Source organism: Phasianus colchicus, chromosome Z (assembly GCF_987193195.1).
Source record: "Phasianus colchicus chromosome Z, bPhaCol1.hap1.1, whole genome shotgun sequence".
Classification (NCBI taxonomy): domain Eukaryota; kingdom Metazoa; phylum Chordata; class Aves; order Galliformes; family Phasianidae; genus Phasianus; species Phasianus colchicus.
In genome coordinates this window covers 1,028,237-1,045,724 of record NC_143476.1, presented here as the reverse complement: position 1 = coordinate 1,045,724, position 17,488 = coordinate 1,028,237, and the positions used below count along the sequence as shown (strand labels likewise).

The following is a 17,488-nucleotide window of genomic DNA, read 5'->3' as shown; positions in this document are numbered from 1 at the left end:
AATATGTAGAAATCTGTAAAGCTCTGATGTCCCTCAGTTCACTACACAAAATTTAAGAGCAGTGCCAAATTCTGTATATCTAGTTCATCCTACAGAATGATGTCATTTTTTTATCTCAGTGAAAAGTATAGCAGTCAAAACAGGACTGGATTTTTGTTCCAGTGCAGACCAAATTTCCTGCCTACCTTTAAGAAAAGCTCATTGTGTGTAGCTACAGTTACGTACAGATGCAGCTCCTCTGTTAAAATGTACACAGAGAATGTTCTCTAACCTTGACGTGAGATATTTACTAATCTTGTATTATGAATGACCTCCTGATTCTTCATGCCTGACAATTTTTAAATAATGAGAAATAAAAACACATATTTTTCAAAACAGGTATAGAGATTGACTTACAAACAAAATTTTTATCTTAAATCAACCATACACTCACCATTCCATTAAAAAAAAAAAAAAAAAAGGAAAAGCATCATTCTTACAGTGGCATTTTACAGTATTGCTGTGTCAGATCAAGGTTCTCTCATCATGAAATAATGACCAAGTTCTCTTTTCATATCTAAACATACAAATGCTAAAGGCAACAGTGCTGTTCAAGAATACATTACCAGCTCAAACACTGCTTTGGCTATAAAACTGAAAGCAGTCAGGAATTTTATCAAGGAGTTAGAAGAAAACATGTAAGTGTAGATTTAAAAGCAACCTGTATTGTTACTTAGAGTTTGATATAGTGTAATCCAATGCACAGTACTTGTAACGTGTGTTTTATAAAATTCTTTGCAATGTAGGCATATATGAAGATAAATATATATTTATAATATATATCTTAATAATAAATGCTGCAAGTTCTAATATGAACGTGACCTTTTCAAACTGTTCCTTACTCCTACACATCACTACGAGTAGTTCTTCTGACAGGAAGGATCACATGAGTAATTAACCTGTGACCTTAAGTTTGGAATTAAATGCATACAGTGGAAGTAAGAGCTGTCAGTTATTTTGCTCTTTCAGTGTTGAACAGCTGAGGTGTTTTGTTTTGGAGGGTGGATAGTGATGGGACAAGTGGGGAATGGCTTTAAACTGAGACGGGGGGTGTTCAGGTTTAGGTTGGATGTGAGGAGGAAGTTTTTCAGCCAGAGGGTGGTGAGGCACTGGAACAGGTTGCCCAAGGAGGCTGTGGATGCCCCATCCACAAGGCCAGGCTGGATGTGGCTCTGGGCAGCCTGGGCTGCTGGTTGGCAGGTTAGAAACCCAACATGACTTTATTGCAGCCCTGGGTGCAGGGGGATCATTGCTCCTAGCATGCACACAGAAGAGCTGGAGCACACAGGTGATGTACATTCCACTTGTGAACATTCCTGCAATTCCAGAGAGCGTGCGCCTGTTCCAATCACTGCTGCACAGATTAAAAACTGATTGCAGATGAGCTGTTTTGGTATGGGGTTCTTGCAAACGGTCTGTAGTGGCTGTGTGATTCCTCGGGGAGTTGCTCTCCAGCCCAAAGGTCATGTCCTAAGTCGACCAGATCCTGTTTGTGTCAAGAAATGGCTTACAACAGATCATCTGCTGATCAGGTTTCTAATATCACACTGGCCTTGCTCTAGTGTCTGTGTCATCAGCCCCAGCACATACGGTGCACCTCTTCAAGGCTTTGGAACACTGAGACTCTGCACTTGGGCTCCAGACATCCTGCTGCTGCAGTAACAACAGCCTTCCCTAGACAGAGCATCGCTGTCCTGAAAGCTCTGAATGCAGTGCTGAAGACCGAATTAATTGCCAGGTATCGATCTAACACCTAATTTGTTTGCCAGAGGAGATGAGGGCTGTGCTACCTATCATTTCAGTAATTCTGAGTAACTTTCTGTTTGCCTTTACCAAGGTCTGCTGTAACAATTGTGGTATTAGGAATGTCTGTCTGGAATCATTGTGAGGGTCTGAGATCTGATTTTTTTCTTTCTGGAGGGACCAGTGAAATGAAAATTCAGAAATGTAAGGAATAAACACAATTAATAGGCATTTCTGATCAGAGTGGAGTCACTTCTTGTATTCAGAATCTCAGATTCATAGAATTTTGTCATTTGTATTTGTGAACCTTAATCTCACAACACCAAGAGGTTATTCTAGCTTTGGTATCTTGCAAAGTTTTTATATAACTAAATAACTGTAATCATAAATTTCTAGGAGCATGGAGATGGAGAAATTAATCTTCCTGTAATTCTCTGTACTGCATCCTCGTGGTTGTCAACACCTAATTCAGTATTGAAATTTCAATTGAAAAACTGAAAGCTGTCCTTAGCTTTTGTCTCTACATTGTGCTTCACTGAGGCTGGGTTTTCGAATATCTTGTTGGTTTGGGTTATTCTTTATGCAGCTGCTGTGTCAGCTCTTGATGATGTAATAGGACCTGTAGTTACCCTTGCTATCTGCAAATCAAACCTGTCAGATTTCTACTGCTAGCTCTATCAAGGTAAAAACAGAGCTTACTGAGGAAATTACTAGATGCTGAATCCACAAATTATCATCATGTCTTTAAAGGTTATTTTAGGCAAACTATTTGCAGGCCGCACATCAAATTTTTAGGGGAAAAAAAAAAAAAAAAAATCTAAATTTGTAATTGAAATCACAGTAAGGATCAATAAATCCAAATGCTTCTAGCATAACCAGGATTATAGGTTGTGTTTAGATAAGCTCTTACAGGAAAACCATGAACACAAGGCTAGAGAGAGACTAAGTGATGCACTCTGCAGGAATACTCATGGAAGTATTCACAATGCAGGAGTCTGATCTGATTACAGATGCTGTGCTTTAAGTACCCCTTATCATATCTCTTTTTTCACTATTCTTAGGAAAATATCCTAAACTCGGGGTATCAGATACCAATAAGAAAGAACTCTTACATCGTTCTTATACGTCTAAAGATCTAAAATGTTTGGAGGGCAATGGTTGTTGGTTGGAGATTTCTGTGACCTCCCTCCCAACAAGTGTCCTATTTTCCTTCGTTGTAAGAGTTAGTTAAGTACAGTACTAGTCAGGGCCAGTGTCACTGGGATTTGGGTAAGGACTGTTGGAAATTGACCAGAAATGCAGGCCTGAGTTTCTGCCTCAGGTAAAAACTTGGGAGTTACAAGTTCTCATCTTCCTATAGACCCTGAAAATGGTTGCTTTGGAGATGTGTCTTGATCTCATGTGAATGATTTAGAATTGGATTAATCTTAATGAAAAGTTATGTCATTTTGGACTTTCCCTACCTTTATTTTCCAGAAGCTGTTAAACAAGAATCATACCAAGTGCTTTGGTAAAACAGAGCCATCACTGCACATTGGTACAGCAGTGGCATCAGAAGAATGCTTTGGCATACGTGGGTATGTTAATTAGATGGGAGATGAGTCTCAGGAATTTTTTCCTACCATCAGTAGTCTCAAGTGGGAGAAAGAGTCGGAAAAACATAATAACAAAATGCACCAAGTCTGTGCCATGTAAAACCTCCAAAATACAGAAGAGCATGATGTAATAGTTTTTTAATAGTACAGACAGTATGTTTGAGAATTGTTTACACCATAGGAAGTTCCGCAGCAATATGAGAAAGAATTTCTTCATGGTGAGCATGGAACAGGCTGCCCAGGGAGGCTGTGTATGCTCTTCTCTGGAGATGTTCCAAAAAGGAACAACCCACCAGGATACGTCTGACAGGAAAACGAGTTGGGAATCGGGCCAGGTTGAACCCAGTGTGCTCTTGTTCTTAGTGCTTGTTTTTGCTCAGGAGGGCAGGAGGTGAACCTCATGAACCAATGCCTGCAGACGGGGTTTGCAGAGAAAGAGGTCCTGCAGGCCTTGTGTGACAGCCACAGAGCTGCAGCGAGGCTGCATCAGTGTAAAACACCAGAGATCCACGGAGGTGTGAAGGGGAGCTGTGGGCTGCAGTAACGCAGGAAGGGATGTGCATGCTCGGGGTTTGGTTGTTGTGTGTGTGTTAAGTGACTGTGATACCACTGCTGGGTCAGTGTGAGTGTACGGAACAAGTGTGACAGCCTTTTTGATGGAGCCCTGTGAAAGGAGTCCTATTGATATGAGATCCAACTATCCGCCCGTGGGCATCATCCAGGAGTTGGGGTAGGGGATGAGGCAAAGGAAGTTGGGCTGAGAAAGGGAGAAAGCAGTCTGGCAGTAGTTCTGTGTTTCTCCCATCTCCTGCTTTATTTCCTTACAGGTGAAATAGATGGGTGCTGCAACATGCCCTTGAATGTAACAAAACCCACTCTAGTGTGGATTTGACATGGGCCCAGCACTGCAAGGTACGCTGCTGGGAGGAAGCGTCCATCTGGCTGAGGGCAGGAAGGCCCTCCAGAGGGATGCACTGAGGCCAGTTGTATGAGGCTGAACAAGAGGAAGCGCCAGGTCCTGAGCTTTGGTCATGACGACCCCGTGCCAGCTTCTCCAGGATTTCGCTGGGGTAGAATTCCAAGCACCCCCTGATTCCAGAACATTGGGCTGGGCTGTTGGAATCTTCTGCCCTTGTGACTGGTCTTGCCTCCCCACCCTGTCTGTCGTGGTGGAGCAGCCTGGTGGCCCTCAGTGATGTCATAAGGGCTAGAATGAGGGGAGGAGCAGTGCGTGCTGCGTCCCTTCATTGGAGCGCTGGAGCTCTGACTGAGCAGATCGCTTGTTGCACTTGTGCACCGACTGAGTACCTTTGTCTTCACACCGTCCTGTGCAGCACCTTGTAGGTAAGCTGAGACAGTGTGGGAGAGACGGGGGGACAGTGAGTGCTGAGAACTGCTGGCTGGCGGAGCTCATAGGATCACATTATCTCCATCAGCAGAGGGGTGGCCACGAGGGACAGGGAGGTGATCGTCCCCCCCTGCTCTGCTCTTGTGAGGCCCCATCTGCAGTACAGTGCCCAGAAAGACAGGGAGCTGTTGGAGAGGGTCCAGAGGAGAGCCACAGAGATGATCAGGGGACTGGAGCACCTCCCCTGCAAAGACAGGCTGAGGGAGCTGGGCTTGTTCAGCCTGGAGAAAAGAAGGCTGCGGGGTGACCTCATGGCAGCCTTCAGTACCTAAAGGGAGCCTAAAAAGAGGAGGGGAATCAACTCTTTGAAAGGGTAGATAACAGCAGGACAAGGGGAAATGGTTTTAAGTTGAAAACTTAAATTTTTAAGTTGAGGGAGGGCAGATTTTGGTTTTTCCCTCGTAATCTTTGCTAAACCGTGGAAGCAAACTGACCTGCTCTTTCTCTCTCCTCTCTCCACCCTCTGCCTGCTTCCCTGGTGCAGCTTTTGCTCGTGGAAGATCAGAGCAAAGTGACAAGGACCGGCTGCGGATTTGAGAGATTTCTCTCCCTCGTTCTGATCTCTTGCCAGGTACCTGCCATGGTTTGTCCCCCCACATGCTTTAGCAGCCCGTGACACCCCATGTTTAGTAACACAGCCTCATCCAGCTTTGATGGGACGCTGGTCACGTGTGGGTTTTCTCCACGTGCTCTGCAGCTCAGCCCTCAGAAGGATGCTGTCTGTGGTGCTGTGACCAGCTGGTCTACAGGAAACCAATCCCTTAGGCAAAGAGTCCCAGCCCCAGCTTGTGCAGAGCTGCACAGCATCACCAAGGACACCAGCAGGCGTGCTTGGGCTGTGTGAGTGTGCCCGACAGCTGTAGGGAGCACAGCAGAGATGTGAACAGAGAAAATAAAAGGGTGTTTCTTTTCAGTTCCAGCTTGTCACACCTACGCTGATGGCTGTGGCGTGCAGCGAGATCAGCTGTGGGCCTGACCTGGCATGGACAGAGGTAGAGTATGAAGCTCTGATTGGTCTTTGTTCCCTGACTGCAGCCAGCAGAGTGAGCCGCAGATGTGCTCTCCTGCTTTCCAAGAGAGCTCCTCTGTGGCAAGACAGTAGTGCAAGTGTGGCAAGTTTATAAAAGTACCAGAGCCATCTGGGCTGTTGTGTTTGTCCTCTACTGACTTTTCCCTTGAAATGGCTGCAGAAACAACAATCATTCTCTGCTCTGTTTGGCCTCGCTGTTGGTTGGACTGCTCAAGAGAGCTGCTTTGTGCTTGCAATGGCACTGTTTGCACCTTGTAACTGCAGCCGTAGCTTTGGTTTCCCTCTTCACGGTCTCCTAGCATCTTAAACAGTCAGCCTTCCTGCACAAAGAGCGCAGGAAAGGATGGGGCAAAATGGACAAGGCCACCTGTCTGCGTCAGTGCCATTGCTGATTAGTCTGGGTGGGGAGAGATGCATCTTTGCATTGCCTGGCGTGTGCCTGCTGCACACCAGGGAGAGAAACAGCCATTATTAGACTTGCAGTTCCTTCTGAAGTGCCCACGATAAGGACCGAGTGCATTTCCTGCAGCTTTCTCTGCAGATGTGCTCCTCACCTTGAAATCCTCCTTGTTGGTTCCCAGCTCCTCACCGTGGCCTGTGCTCTCTGTTTCAGACTGAGAACAAGGGGAAGCCCCTGCTGGACCATGAGGTGGCACCTGTGAATGTTCCAGCTATTGCTGCTGCCCATGCTATTAAGAGACACGTTGCCCAGGCAGCGGATGAACTCTCCTTTGAGGTAAGCAGTTCAAGGCGTTCCTTGTTGTTCAATTTTACAATGGCAAATGCCTTCAGAGCTGCACTGGTGCAATTGCTCTCATGCTCGGCGATGTTTGGCAGTGCAGAAGAATGCAGTTGTTTGAGCTGTGCTTTCCTCCCAGCCGTGCTGAAGCTGGGATTGACGTTGCAATCTCTTGCAGGTGGGAGACATCATCTGTGTCATCGACATGCCACCAAAGGAGCTGACCCCCTGGTGGAGAGGCAAGCTCGGCTTCCAGGTAGGCACAAGCTTCAGACTGGAGAGTGCAACTTCAGTAAAGGCAGGAATCTCAGCTTAGAGCTGCTCTGCCTGCACAGGATGGGTAATGGATGTAAATGGTTTCCCTGTGTTGGTGTCAGAGGACCTTGCCTTTGGCTGCAAACGTTGAAAAATTATTACCTTTATGCTGTGAACTATGGACATTTTCTGCTGGATAGTCTTACGGAGCGTCAGGCAAGCACGTTCCGAGGGAAATGTTATGTGGCTTTTGATTTAACAGTTCAGATCTGAGAAGTGCTGTATGCAATAGTTGGCCTCTCTTTTTCTTCTTGTTACAGGTTGGATTTTTCCCAGGGGAGTGTGTGGAACTCATTAATAAGAACGTTCCTGAGGCACTCATCAACTCAGTGCCAAAGCCAGGTGCGGATGTTACATTTGATGGTGTGGGGAAGCAAAAGGGAGTCTTTTTTGGGGTGGTTCCGTGTTTAATACCTCCTTTATCCATCCCACATTGTCCTCTGGGTTGATGATCCTTCATGCACACCACGGAGCCGAGATTTGGCCCAATCCTCCTGTGTTTATGATTGGACTTGGCAAAACTATAGAATACTCATGGAATGGCTTGGGATGGAAGGGACCTCAGGGATCATCATGCTCCAACCCTCCTGCCTCAGGATGGTCTCCCAGCCCCCACATTTAATGTGAGACTAGAACAGGCGGCTCAGGGCCCCATCCAACCTGGCCTTGGGCTCCTCCAGAGATGGGGAAAATCCCTTTTTGTATGTACTGGTTGGTAATGTTCTTCCCGTTCTGACGTGCTCTGTAGAGTGTGCTGTGCTCGGCCTCGTCCAACGGAGCCAAACCTGAAATGACCTGGTTTCTTCCTTTTGTTGTGCAGTGCCCAAGAAACGCAGCAAGATCCTCACCTTCCTTCGTTCCTTGGTGAAGGCCCGCCCAAAGAAACCGACCGAGCGGGAGGTGGAGAAGGAAAGGGTGTTTGGCTGTGACCTGGGAGAGCATCTTCTCCACTCCGGTCACGATGGTAAGGAGCAGCCCATTCCTGAGATCTTCCTCTGCTGGGCATCTAAAGAAGATGAAAGGGAGCTCATATCTAACAGGGGGCAGGCTGATAGCAGTGGAGACACGTGTAATGGGAGTTGATGGCTGAAGGATAAAGTGAGGCGGATGCTCCTAAGAGACAAGCACATTTGTATTTGCTTCAGCCAAGCCTGGCTGGGCTTAGTGGATGGGATGTGAAGCAAAGCCTGCAGCACGATTGAATCAGGAGCTCCACTGACGGCTGGCACGTGTTCTTTAGTCCCCCAGGTCCTCCAGAGCTGCGCTGAGTTCATTGAGCAGCACGGCGTGGTGCAGGGGATATACCGCCTGTCCGGCGTCGCGTCCAACATCCAGAGACTGCGGTAAGAGTGCTGCGACTGACACAGCCTGAGTGCATCTGGTGTGGCTTTGGGCTTGCCTTCCTCTCGCTCAACTGGGTTTGCGTCCCTCTCTCCAGGCAGGAATTTGAGTCGGAGCAGATTCCTGAGCTCACTGTCCGTGACATTCACAGCGTGAGCTCCCTCTGCAAGATGTACTTCAGGGAGCTCCCGAACCCTCTGCTCACCCACCAGCTGTACGGCAAGTTCTCGGTAAGCACAAGGCAACGTCTTTCATTTCCCTCTTCCCTGGGCCTCTTGGCAGATGGCTGCAGCAGTGCCCCAGCTCTGAGGCCCTTTTGCTGTCAGCCCCACGAGGTTTACTTGCAGTGGTGTACTAGCCTGATTGGTGTCTCGCTCCCTTTCTGCACTACTCCAGGATGCTGTTGGTGCCGCTACAGAGGAGGAGCGGCTGCTCAGAATGCAGGACGTCATCCAGCAGCTGCCCGCTCCTCACTACAGGTCAGTGCTGCCCTCAGCCTGCTGAGCTCAGCCCTGCTGCATTGCAGAGAGCAACGATGCGGTTCCAGGCTTTGTCTCACGCCGACAACACGATGCCTGTGTATGCTGAAGGGTTGAAGGCTCCATGGGGTTACTTTATGGGGTCAGTTCCTGGGCACGGGGGCACGCTTGGTGCAGCTGATGGCTGCGGCTGTGCTGTGCTGGGGCTTGGTGCTGCAGCGTGGCACTCAGTCAAGTTGGATCTACTTCATCTTCGGTGACAGTAGCAATCACAAGAACTAGCATGAATGGAGGTTTGCTTTCTGAATTGCAGCACGGCATGCTCGTTGGTGCTGAACGTTTGCCTCTCTTGTTTTCCAGGACACTGGAGTACCTGATGAGACACTTGGCGTGTCTGGCTGGGAGCTCCACTGTCACAAACATGCATGCCAAGAACCTAGCCATTGTGTGGGCTCCAAACCTCTTAAGGTAAACTTCTGGTTCTGTTTCAACACAACACTTCATCTGTTCTCCAGTTAAGAAAAGCAGTCCTCCCTTTTTCTCCATCAAATGTGCTCTTCTCCTGTAAAAACTGTGGCTGACAGCAGAGCAGGAGCCTGGGCTGTTCTCCATCCCCACGGGCACAATGTCTAGGTGACAATTTCTGCAGTCTTGTTGAGATGGGACTGACGTGTCCTTGATCATCCAGGGGAATTTCTGCAGTGGCATCACTGATTGCCCACTGCGGAAGTCTCCAGAGCCTCAGCTGACAGCTTTTGGCTGTAACAATTCAGACTCAGGGAAACAGTCTTGGAGAAATGACTTCTAAAATCTGCCTTTTCTACAGATCACAGCTGAACGAGTCTGCCTGCGCCAGCGGAAGAGCTGCCTGCATGGAGCTGCAGACGCAGTCGGATGTGGTGGAATTTCTCATCAACCACACCGACGTCCTCTTCTGCTCCAAATCCAGAGCAGACATCGCAGATGCAGCAGGTGAGTGTCTTCCTCCAGTAGCTTTATCTTGACCTGTCACCTTGATCAGATGCAGGCCTTCTTCAGGACCTTTGAGATACCCTTTTACCATCAAGGGGACAGCAGACCTCTGGGCTTCCATTAGAATATGGCATCCTGTTGCTGGATGCTGAGAATGTCCAAGCCCAAACTTTACAAGGAAGAAACCGTCATTATTATGGTTTGCATGCAGGAAAAGCTTGATGCAAGTGTGGCAGCAAAGCTTTCTCAGTTCCCTGCCCCCATTTCCTTGGGTTTTTCCTTGCCTGTTTTGATACAGTGAGCTGCTCTTAATGATGTCCATGTCCTTTGCCATAAACGCACCTCTGCCCACATGGTTATTTTGAGCTCCTCTTCTTCCAGTGGCTCGGATAAGCAAGCCTGAGAAAAATACAGCACCTCCCCCAGAACTGTGGTGGCTGTGCTGCTGCTTTCTGATCCTCGCTCTTACCTGTGGTTTTCCCTGACAGGGCACAATTCTCTCCCAGGGCCCAAGTCTGTGGGGGTCTCTTCTGCTGCCACAAAGCTGCTCAGCCTGGAGGAGGCACAGGCACAGAGGCGAGGCCACAGCAGCTCTTCTGTGGTAACAGAGAGCAGCCAGGACATTGTAGTGGAAGAAAGCCCTGCAGCTGGGCAGGGCAAATTCCACACAGTCATCGACTTTCCATCTGACAGGTAAAGAGGACTTTCTTTTCCAGCACCTAGCATCACTGTTTGGGCGGGTTTTTGTGTTTTTCCTTCCATTATTTCTAGTGCCAAAACTTGCTGAAACTAGGTTATGCTACTGGTGGGGTTTTCCAGATGTGAGGGCCACGTGCCTGAAACCAAATCCAGTTCTCCTCTAAGCAGAGCAGTTGGTCAGACTTGCTGGCACTAGAAATTAAACATGGCAGTGAGATGAGGCCAATGAGGTGCTAATGTAGGAGTCAGAGATGCTTCTGAACTTCCTTTATGGCTGCACGGTTCGTCAGAGAGCAGTTATGCCTGCCAGCTCCATCAAAGCCATCCCTCAGATGCTGTGCTGCACAGCTGTGGAGCCTTTGCTCACATGCTCTGCATCTTGCTTGACAGAGCTGAGGGGAATTTAGCCAGCAAGACTTCAGGGCTGAGCTATAGAACAGAGCCATCCTCAACTGCTGGAAACAGAGCGAGTTTCTAAGTTGTGTTTCTGCAGAAACCAGGCAGTGCTAGGAACAAGCAACTGCTGCCAAGAGCTCAGTGCTGCTCTTCCCTCACCCTGCACCACACAGAACTCACAGCATTGGCTGTTTTCTCTCCCCAGACAAAATGCACCCAGCAAGAATGAGGAATCACCAGCTAGCAGTTGGTGTTGCTGCTTCAGCCTCAGAAAGCCATCCTCTGGCAGCAAACGCCAACTGCAGCGCAATGCCAGGCAGCCCTCAGAAACAGCAGTGGTAGTCCTGGCAGGTAAGGGTGCAAATGCAGCTTCCAAATCCCTGCTTTTCAGGAACATGGAATTCAAGCTTGCAGTGCACTTCTATCTCCTTCTGGCATTCCAGCCCCTGCCTAACATCTTCAGTTCACTCCTGATCAAGAACCACTGTCATAATTCAGCTTGTGAAAGTTTGACACTAACCCCTGTGTATCCTTTCTAGGTGAATCGAGCCCTTGCCAATCCAGAAGATCCAGGGCAAGTAGCGAGGATGCTCTGTGTGCTTCCATCAGTGGAGAGCTCATAGGAAGCAGAAATGGCTGCAACTCCAACAGCAGCCTTCCATGTGACAACAGTAACAACAGTGATGGAGAGAAGGAGCTCATTGAAGTTCATGCTCTCATTACACCTGGCTCTGCTGAAAATGCTGACCTGAGCCTGCCAGACACCACCGTGACCAACCTGGATTGTAACCCCGTGCCTTTGCTGTGCAGCCCAGCCCAAGCACAGTCAGAATGCCCCGAAAGTTGCACCTCTATGCAGGAACAGGCCAGGATCAGTGAGGAAGAGCAGAGCCTCTTGCAGGAGGACTTTCAATCAGGCCTCCAGTCCCAGGCATCGGACAGCAGCACTGAGAGCTCTGAGCCACTCTCTCCATGACAAGACAGGATGAATCCCATCGTCACCATGGACCTCTCACACCCTCCTGTCTTTTATATAATAATAAAAGCACACTCGTGCTCAATCAACACCTTGACTGCCTCCAGAGTCTTCATTCACATGGACTGGGATGAATGCAGCACACAGCAAGGCACCTCAGCTTGCAATGCTGTGGCTGTGGGGTGCGTGCAGCACAGCTCCGTGTTTGTTCCTGTTTTGTCTGGCTTTGGGATGTCTGCAGGGGGAGCTCTGCTACCATCTGGTATGGTAGCAAATAATCTCTCGCATCCTGGATGCTGCTCATGATACTCCCAAGCTTCCTGGCTGTGGCTTTGTGATGCTCTTATGGGCTTTCTGATGCATTTTGATGCCTTAGCTGTTCTTTAACACCTCTCTCCTCCCACCATGCCCTTTCCTGGCTCCCATCTACGAGCTGGCCTTGCAAATCATCTCCAGACATGTCATCATCACACTGCGGCAGGAGGAGCTCACCCTGGCCAATGTCAGGCAGTACTGCTTGGTCTGCAGCTCAGTGGCCATTTCTCTTTTAGGCAGCTCCTGCAGAAGAATCAAGCAGCAGAAGAATTTGCTCAACCTGCAGCACACAAAGATGCTACGAAAGCAGAAACAACTTGGGAATCTCTGGGTCTGACACTCACCGACTGTGTTTGATGGCTCCCTCTCATCCTTGATTTCCTTCTACCCTTCTCCACGTCGGATCCCACTGCTGAGCCATGATGAAGCTGCCCAGTGTGGCAGAGCATCGTGCAGAGCTGTGCTGGCACCTCCTCCCCTTCCTCTCCTGCAGCTCAGCGTGCAACCTCACCCGCTTCTCTGACAGACCTGCTGATCCCATGCGTACCATCGGGATGCTCTGGCACAGGACGTGCCTCTAACCCAAAGCTCCTTCCCACCCTCCCAAGAAAAAGCAAACAGGTTTCCTGCCTCCTCTGCTTGATTTCATGTGGCAGGGATGGAGAGCTGTTCAGCTCTGAGAGTTTTTTTCCCCAAAAGTGACCAGCTCTTTTCCATCCCTTTGCCCCTACAAACAGTTGTCCAGAGGATCTTGTTCAAGAATTCCTTGAACAGCCTGCAGCTGGCTCTCCTGAAGTTCAGGCTCCTGCCTTTGCTTCCTGCCAGGCCCGCATTCCTTGAGATCACAAACTCAAGGAGGGCATGGTCACTGCAGCCCACCTTTCAAATCTGTTTGGGTCAAGCAGATATCATTTTTCTTGTGTCCTTCCATTCTGAGTCCATCTTTTCCCCAAAGCAAAAGAATTTGGAGGTAACCACCGACAGTTATGTGAGCGATTTCAGCGTCTATTTCTGATCATGGCAACAACTTCAGAGGTCACACTTAATTTACGGTGCCCGTTGTAATTCTGACCAAGGCTGCAGTTGCAGCTGACTTCCCAAGGCTGCAAGACGTGGTGGTGACACAGCCTTGTGCTTCTGCATTTGTGCTCATCCCACGTTTCCTTTCTCTGTCTCGCAGGTCAGCTCCTGCTGGAAGCAGATGGTATCCCAGTGTGAATGAAGGTCAGTGCAGGAGCAGCTGCTGACGGGAGGAAGGAAGTCCATGCTGATGAGCTCTGAAGCATCTGCAGGTATGGTTCTGGAGGAGGCAGCAGTGATGTCGGAGGGCTCCCCAGCAGGAAGCTGTCTCATCCAAATGCTTGCTGAGTGGCTGGAAGCCCAAACCCTTCCAGCCTCCAAGCTGAAGGCAGCCCAGAGACAACATCTCCTTGATCTGACTGCATGGTGCCTGAGCAAGAGGTGATCTGTGCTGGATGCAGAAGAGTCATCCTCATTTCTCAGTTACTTGACTTCAGATCACCCCATTGGGTGACCATTCTGTTGCTTTCTTAAAATTTGGATGTAGGAGGCGACCCCTCCCTTTTGCTTATGATGAAAGCACAGAAGTGCTGCAGGCACTCAGCAAGGTTGCAGTCCTTGCTGGGGTGGAGTGTTTGTGCCACAGCTGGTGAGCAGAGCTGGTGCTCTGGTGAGTGTGCTGCATGTGGAGACAGAGTTTTGGGCCTCGTTGGAAGAGATCACCCTGTGAGAGCACTGCTGCGGTGTGTGCGTGAGCTGGGCACAGCTCAGGCTGAGCAGAACACACAGGTGAGCTGGTTTTGGTGCTGGGAGGAACATTCAATGCCTTAGGGGTATCTTAGTGAGAAACATTGGCATTAGCTATCAAAAATCTTTTCTCCTCAACTGCAAAAGAACAGCGTGGCTCAGACTCCTTAACCTGCTGGAGCAGGGTGGTAGCAAAGAGTGGGCACTGCCCTCCTACAAGCTTTGCTTGGTTATGGTTGCCAGGTCTCTAATGCCCTGGATTTCTTCTGAGAAGTTTGTTCTAGCTGCTTGGAGTAGTGAAGGGTGGGGAAGAAAGTGAAGGGTGGTGATCAAGAACGAAGACTGCATGACAGTTTTGGATGGATTTAACTGTGGTATCTGAAGACATTGTTTCCTCCAGAATTATCCCAGCACTGTGCAGGTGTCTCAGCTGAACCCTCTGAGCTGATGTCTGAGAGCACCTGCCTCCTCCAGCTGAGCCATAGGAAGACTAACTGTGCCCACTAATTATAATTTTTGCAGACATTGTGAATATGCTCCCAAATGTTTCCTTTAGTGATAAGTAATGTCTCAGCACTCTGATATCCTATTTCTGGCACAACCTCTCTGCAAATCTTGGCTGCCTGTTCCTACCAGTGTTTCTTCCTTTCTCTCTTTAGAAGCAGTGTGGTGCAGTTCCCTGTGTTTGTGAGCAGCAACCAGCAGGCTGCCAGAGATCCAACAGCACCTTTCAGTGCACAGGGGGACAAAATGGGGATGGACCATCCTTACTGCCATGCAGAAAGGAGTTTCTGCAGTCCTCTGTCATGAAGTATGAAAGAATAAATTTTGAATGTTACTTCTGAGCGGGCGCAGTGCTGTAGGGATGTCCGGTAACCATTCCTTTTGTGGTGCAGGAAGGAGCAGTGAGAAGTGATGTATTGGTTTGTGTTTTGGCTGTCAAAGAGAAGTTATATTTTTGGGTAGAGAAATAAGCTAAGATGGAAAACAGAAGGGAGAAGGCTAATACCTAGATAGTGGGCAGAGCTTTGGTGACTGCAACCATTTGCAGCAGAAGTTTTGCTGTTTTGCACAGTGGGGTTGAGAATGGCAGTTAATAATGAAGGGGAGCTGCTTGAAGGATAGACTTCCACGGTTAGCTGGGGGCATCGAGCTGCTTTAGCATGCAGTCTCTGCTCTTACTCAGCCAACAGAGATTCTCAATGGGAATTCTGAGAACAGTAGGCCAAGCAATCATCTCAAGCAATTATCTTCTTCCATTAGGAGAAAGTTGTTCACACAGAGGGTGGTGAGGCACTGGAACAGGTTGCCCAAGGAGGCTGTGGATGCCCCATCCCTGCAGGCATTCAAGGCCAGGCTGGATGTGGCTCTGGGCAGCCTGGTCTGCTGGTTGGCCACCCTACACATAGCAGGGGGTTGGAACTGGATGAGCATTGTGGTCCTTTGCAACCCAGACCATTCTAGGATTCTGAATCTCTCATTTCTATGTGATGGCCATTGTTTGTTTGGCAGTAGTGACAAACAGGGTTTTTTTTGGTTTTGTTTTGGTTGGTGGTGGTTGCGGTGGGTAATGACAAAATAAGTGTCACTATGCAGCTGAAGAAATAACTGAGCAAACAGGAGAGAATGAGAAGAGTGAGCTGCGAAGAGAGAGCTGCTGACAGTGGTGCTGTATCAGAAGCCATTGTGGAAGCATTAGAGAGGGCAACATGGCAGCTGATGGCACTAGTGTGATTGATATGAGTCTGTGAATAAATGGTGGTGCTTACAGCTGAGTGAATTCCTTTGAGACGCAAAAAACGTGTCTCAACTTTTGCAGGAGATAGCATTTTGTTTGCTCATGCACCTTTGCTCTGCAGAATTTAGAGCTGTCAGGCAGATTGGGGTTCACCTGTCATCTGAGTGGGAACAAAACTGGTAATGTTTTTCATAAGTGCATTGCAGTTTAAACATCAGTTTCTGTTTTGGCTGCATAACAGTGTCTTTTGCTTTATGGGGGGTGGACGTGGGCTAACAGGACAATGCTGCTCCTGGTGTCTGTGAAATCAACACAATCTGTTGTTGTAGGGATGGAGCCTGAGCGTTCATGGGATGGTGCTGGGCATGGGAGAAAACAGAAAGCCTCCCCAGGTAAGAAGCTCTTGTGAGCTGTGGTGCGGTTCCTGCCTCTAAACAGAGCTGCATGAAGGGCTGTGTGTGATGGAGGAGTGAGGAAAAGGCACTGCAGATCTGTGCTGACTGCAGAAATGGCACAACACTGTAGCAGCAAAAAGGCAAATTGAAGAAACTACACTTGAAGACCAGAAGTTTGGGGTTGACTATGCTAAAATTTTCCTCCAAGGAGATGCTCTACAAGTACTTCTTGTTTCCTTTCTGTCAGAAGCTGATGCAAAAACAGCCTTCCTGTGAAGTGCAGGAGAGGAGAACAGAGTGTGGCAGAGCACCAAAGAAAGGTACAGACACACAGCAGGCATTTGGGTTTGGTGCACTGTCATTCTAGTTAGGCATTTTGTCCTTTCCTGGGACTGTTCTTTCGTGTTGCTTGAGGTCTTAATCCCTGGGATTTACAGGATCAAGATTCCTAGCATTGTGGCCCATTTTGCAGACTGAAAGTAGTGTTAGACTCTCTTCAAATCTTGTTGTTTCTCTTTTCTTGATTATAACAGAAAGAGGTCCTGAGCCCAATGTCAAGATCTAATTGATCTAAGATCTAAGATCCAATTGGCGACCCTGCACATAGTAGGGGGGTTGAAACTCAAATTCATTGTAGTCCCTTTCAACCCAAGCCATTCTATGATCTATGAAAGCAGTGAAAGAAGTCTGTTCTGAGGAAGCTCCTCTCCAGTCCGGAGTGCATCCTGGAACAGCAGGTCTCAGCTCAGGGAAAGACCTTTCCCTGCAATTGACTCTTTCTCCAAGACACTGGCTGGAAGAAAGTGCAAGGACATGGAAGAAGAGAAACAAAAAGCAGAGCTGTGGCCTGCCAAGAAACAAGTGAAGGTAGGGTGCAGCGGGGAGAATGCTCAGAGGATGCAACAGAGCAGAGATGGTGTGCCAGCTCCAGCAGCACACCCCGGGCCTGCCCCAGTGCCACGTAAGTGGCTACGGACCTCAAAGTTAAGAGGAAAGAAGGTACTGTGGTACCTGCACTGGTGAGCTGCTTCCTTTATCCATCACAGTGAGTTTGCTTAGGGTTTGCTTAGCATTTTCCTTCTCTGTAGAGGTGAAAAGAGTTGAAGGCTATGAAGTCCAAAGCAAGAATGTGTAACCCCATGTTTTCCCACTAACTACTTACTGGCCTTCTGTATGCCCCACTGGAAATATTCCCTGAGAGGCTTCCTAGCCGAATTTCGTTTGTCTTTTTTCTGCTATCTGCTTCTGTGGTACCCATGTGTCTGCAATTTTGCTAATAAAAAAATAAAGGGGGGGGGGGGGGGAAGGGGAGGGAGATGTGGGAATACAAGAAAGAATATTCCAAGCAGAAGCTGTGGAGCAAGATAAATGGCATGAGAAAGCAAAGCTGAGAACCAAGAAAGGCTGCAGAAGAGAAAAGCAAAAGTCACGTAAGCTGCCTGATGGCTGCATGATAATGAACCTGATTGGAGGAGGATTGGAGGAACAAGCACCCAAAGTGCATTTGGGGGGGGGTGTGATAAAATGGCTCTGACAGATTC

At 48.5% G+C, this 17,488-nt stretch overlaps 1 protein-coding gene across 1 annotated transcript; it reads left to right on the top strand.

Moving 5' to 3' along the window:
- The first annotated feature begins 838 nt into the window (after nucleotides 1-838).
- LOC149912151 (rho GTPase-activating protein 32-like) lies at nucleotides 839-11,806 on the top strand. The gene is made up of 17 exons (XM_090131141.1): nucleotides 839-1,777; nucleotides 3,259-3,359; nucleotides 4,205-4,721; nucleotides 5,270-5,356; nucleotides 5,700-5,777; nucleotides 6,429-6,551; nucleotides 6,733-6,810; nucleotides 7,130-7,211; nucleotides 7,690-7,833; nucleotides 8,110-8,212; nucleotides 8,308-8,440; nucleotides 8,607-8,689; nucleotides 9,050-9,157; nucleotides 9,516-9,661; nucleotides 10,150-10,354; nucleotides 10,962-11,107; nucleotides 11,296-11,806. The coding sequence occupies exons 5-17, from the start codon at nucleotides 5,724-5,726 to the stop codon at nucleotides 11,730-11,732; spliced, it is 1,842 nt and encodes a 613-aa protein (XP_089987267.1). The 5' UTR covers nucleotides 839-1,777; nucleotides 3,259-3,359; nucleotides 4,205-4,721; nucleotides 5,270-5,356; nucleotides 5,700-5,723; the 3' UTR covers nucleotides 11,733-11,806.
- Nucleotides 11,807-17,488: the final 5,682 nt, after the last annotated feature.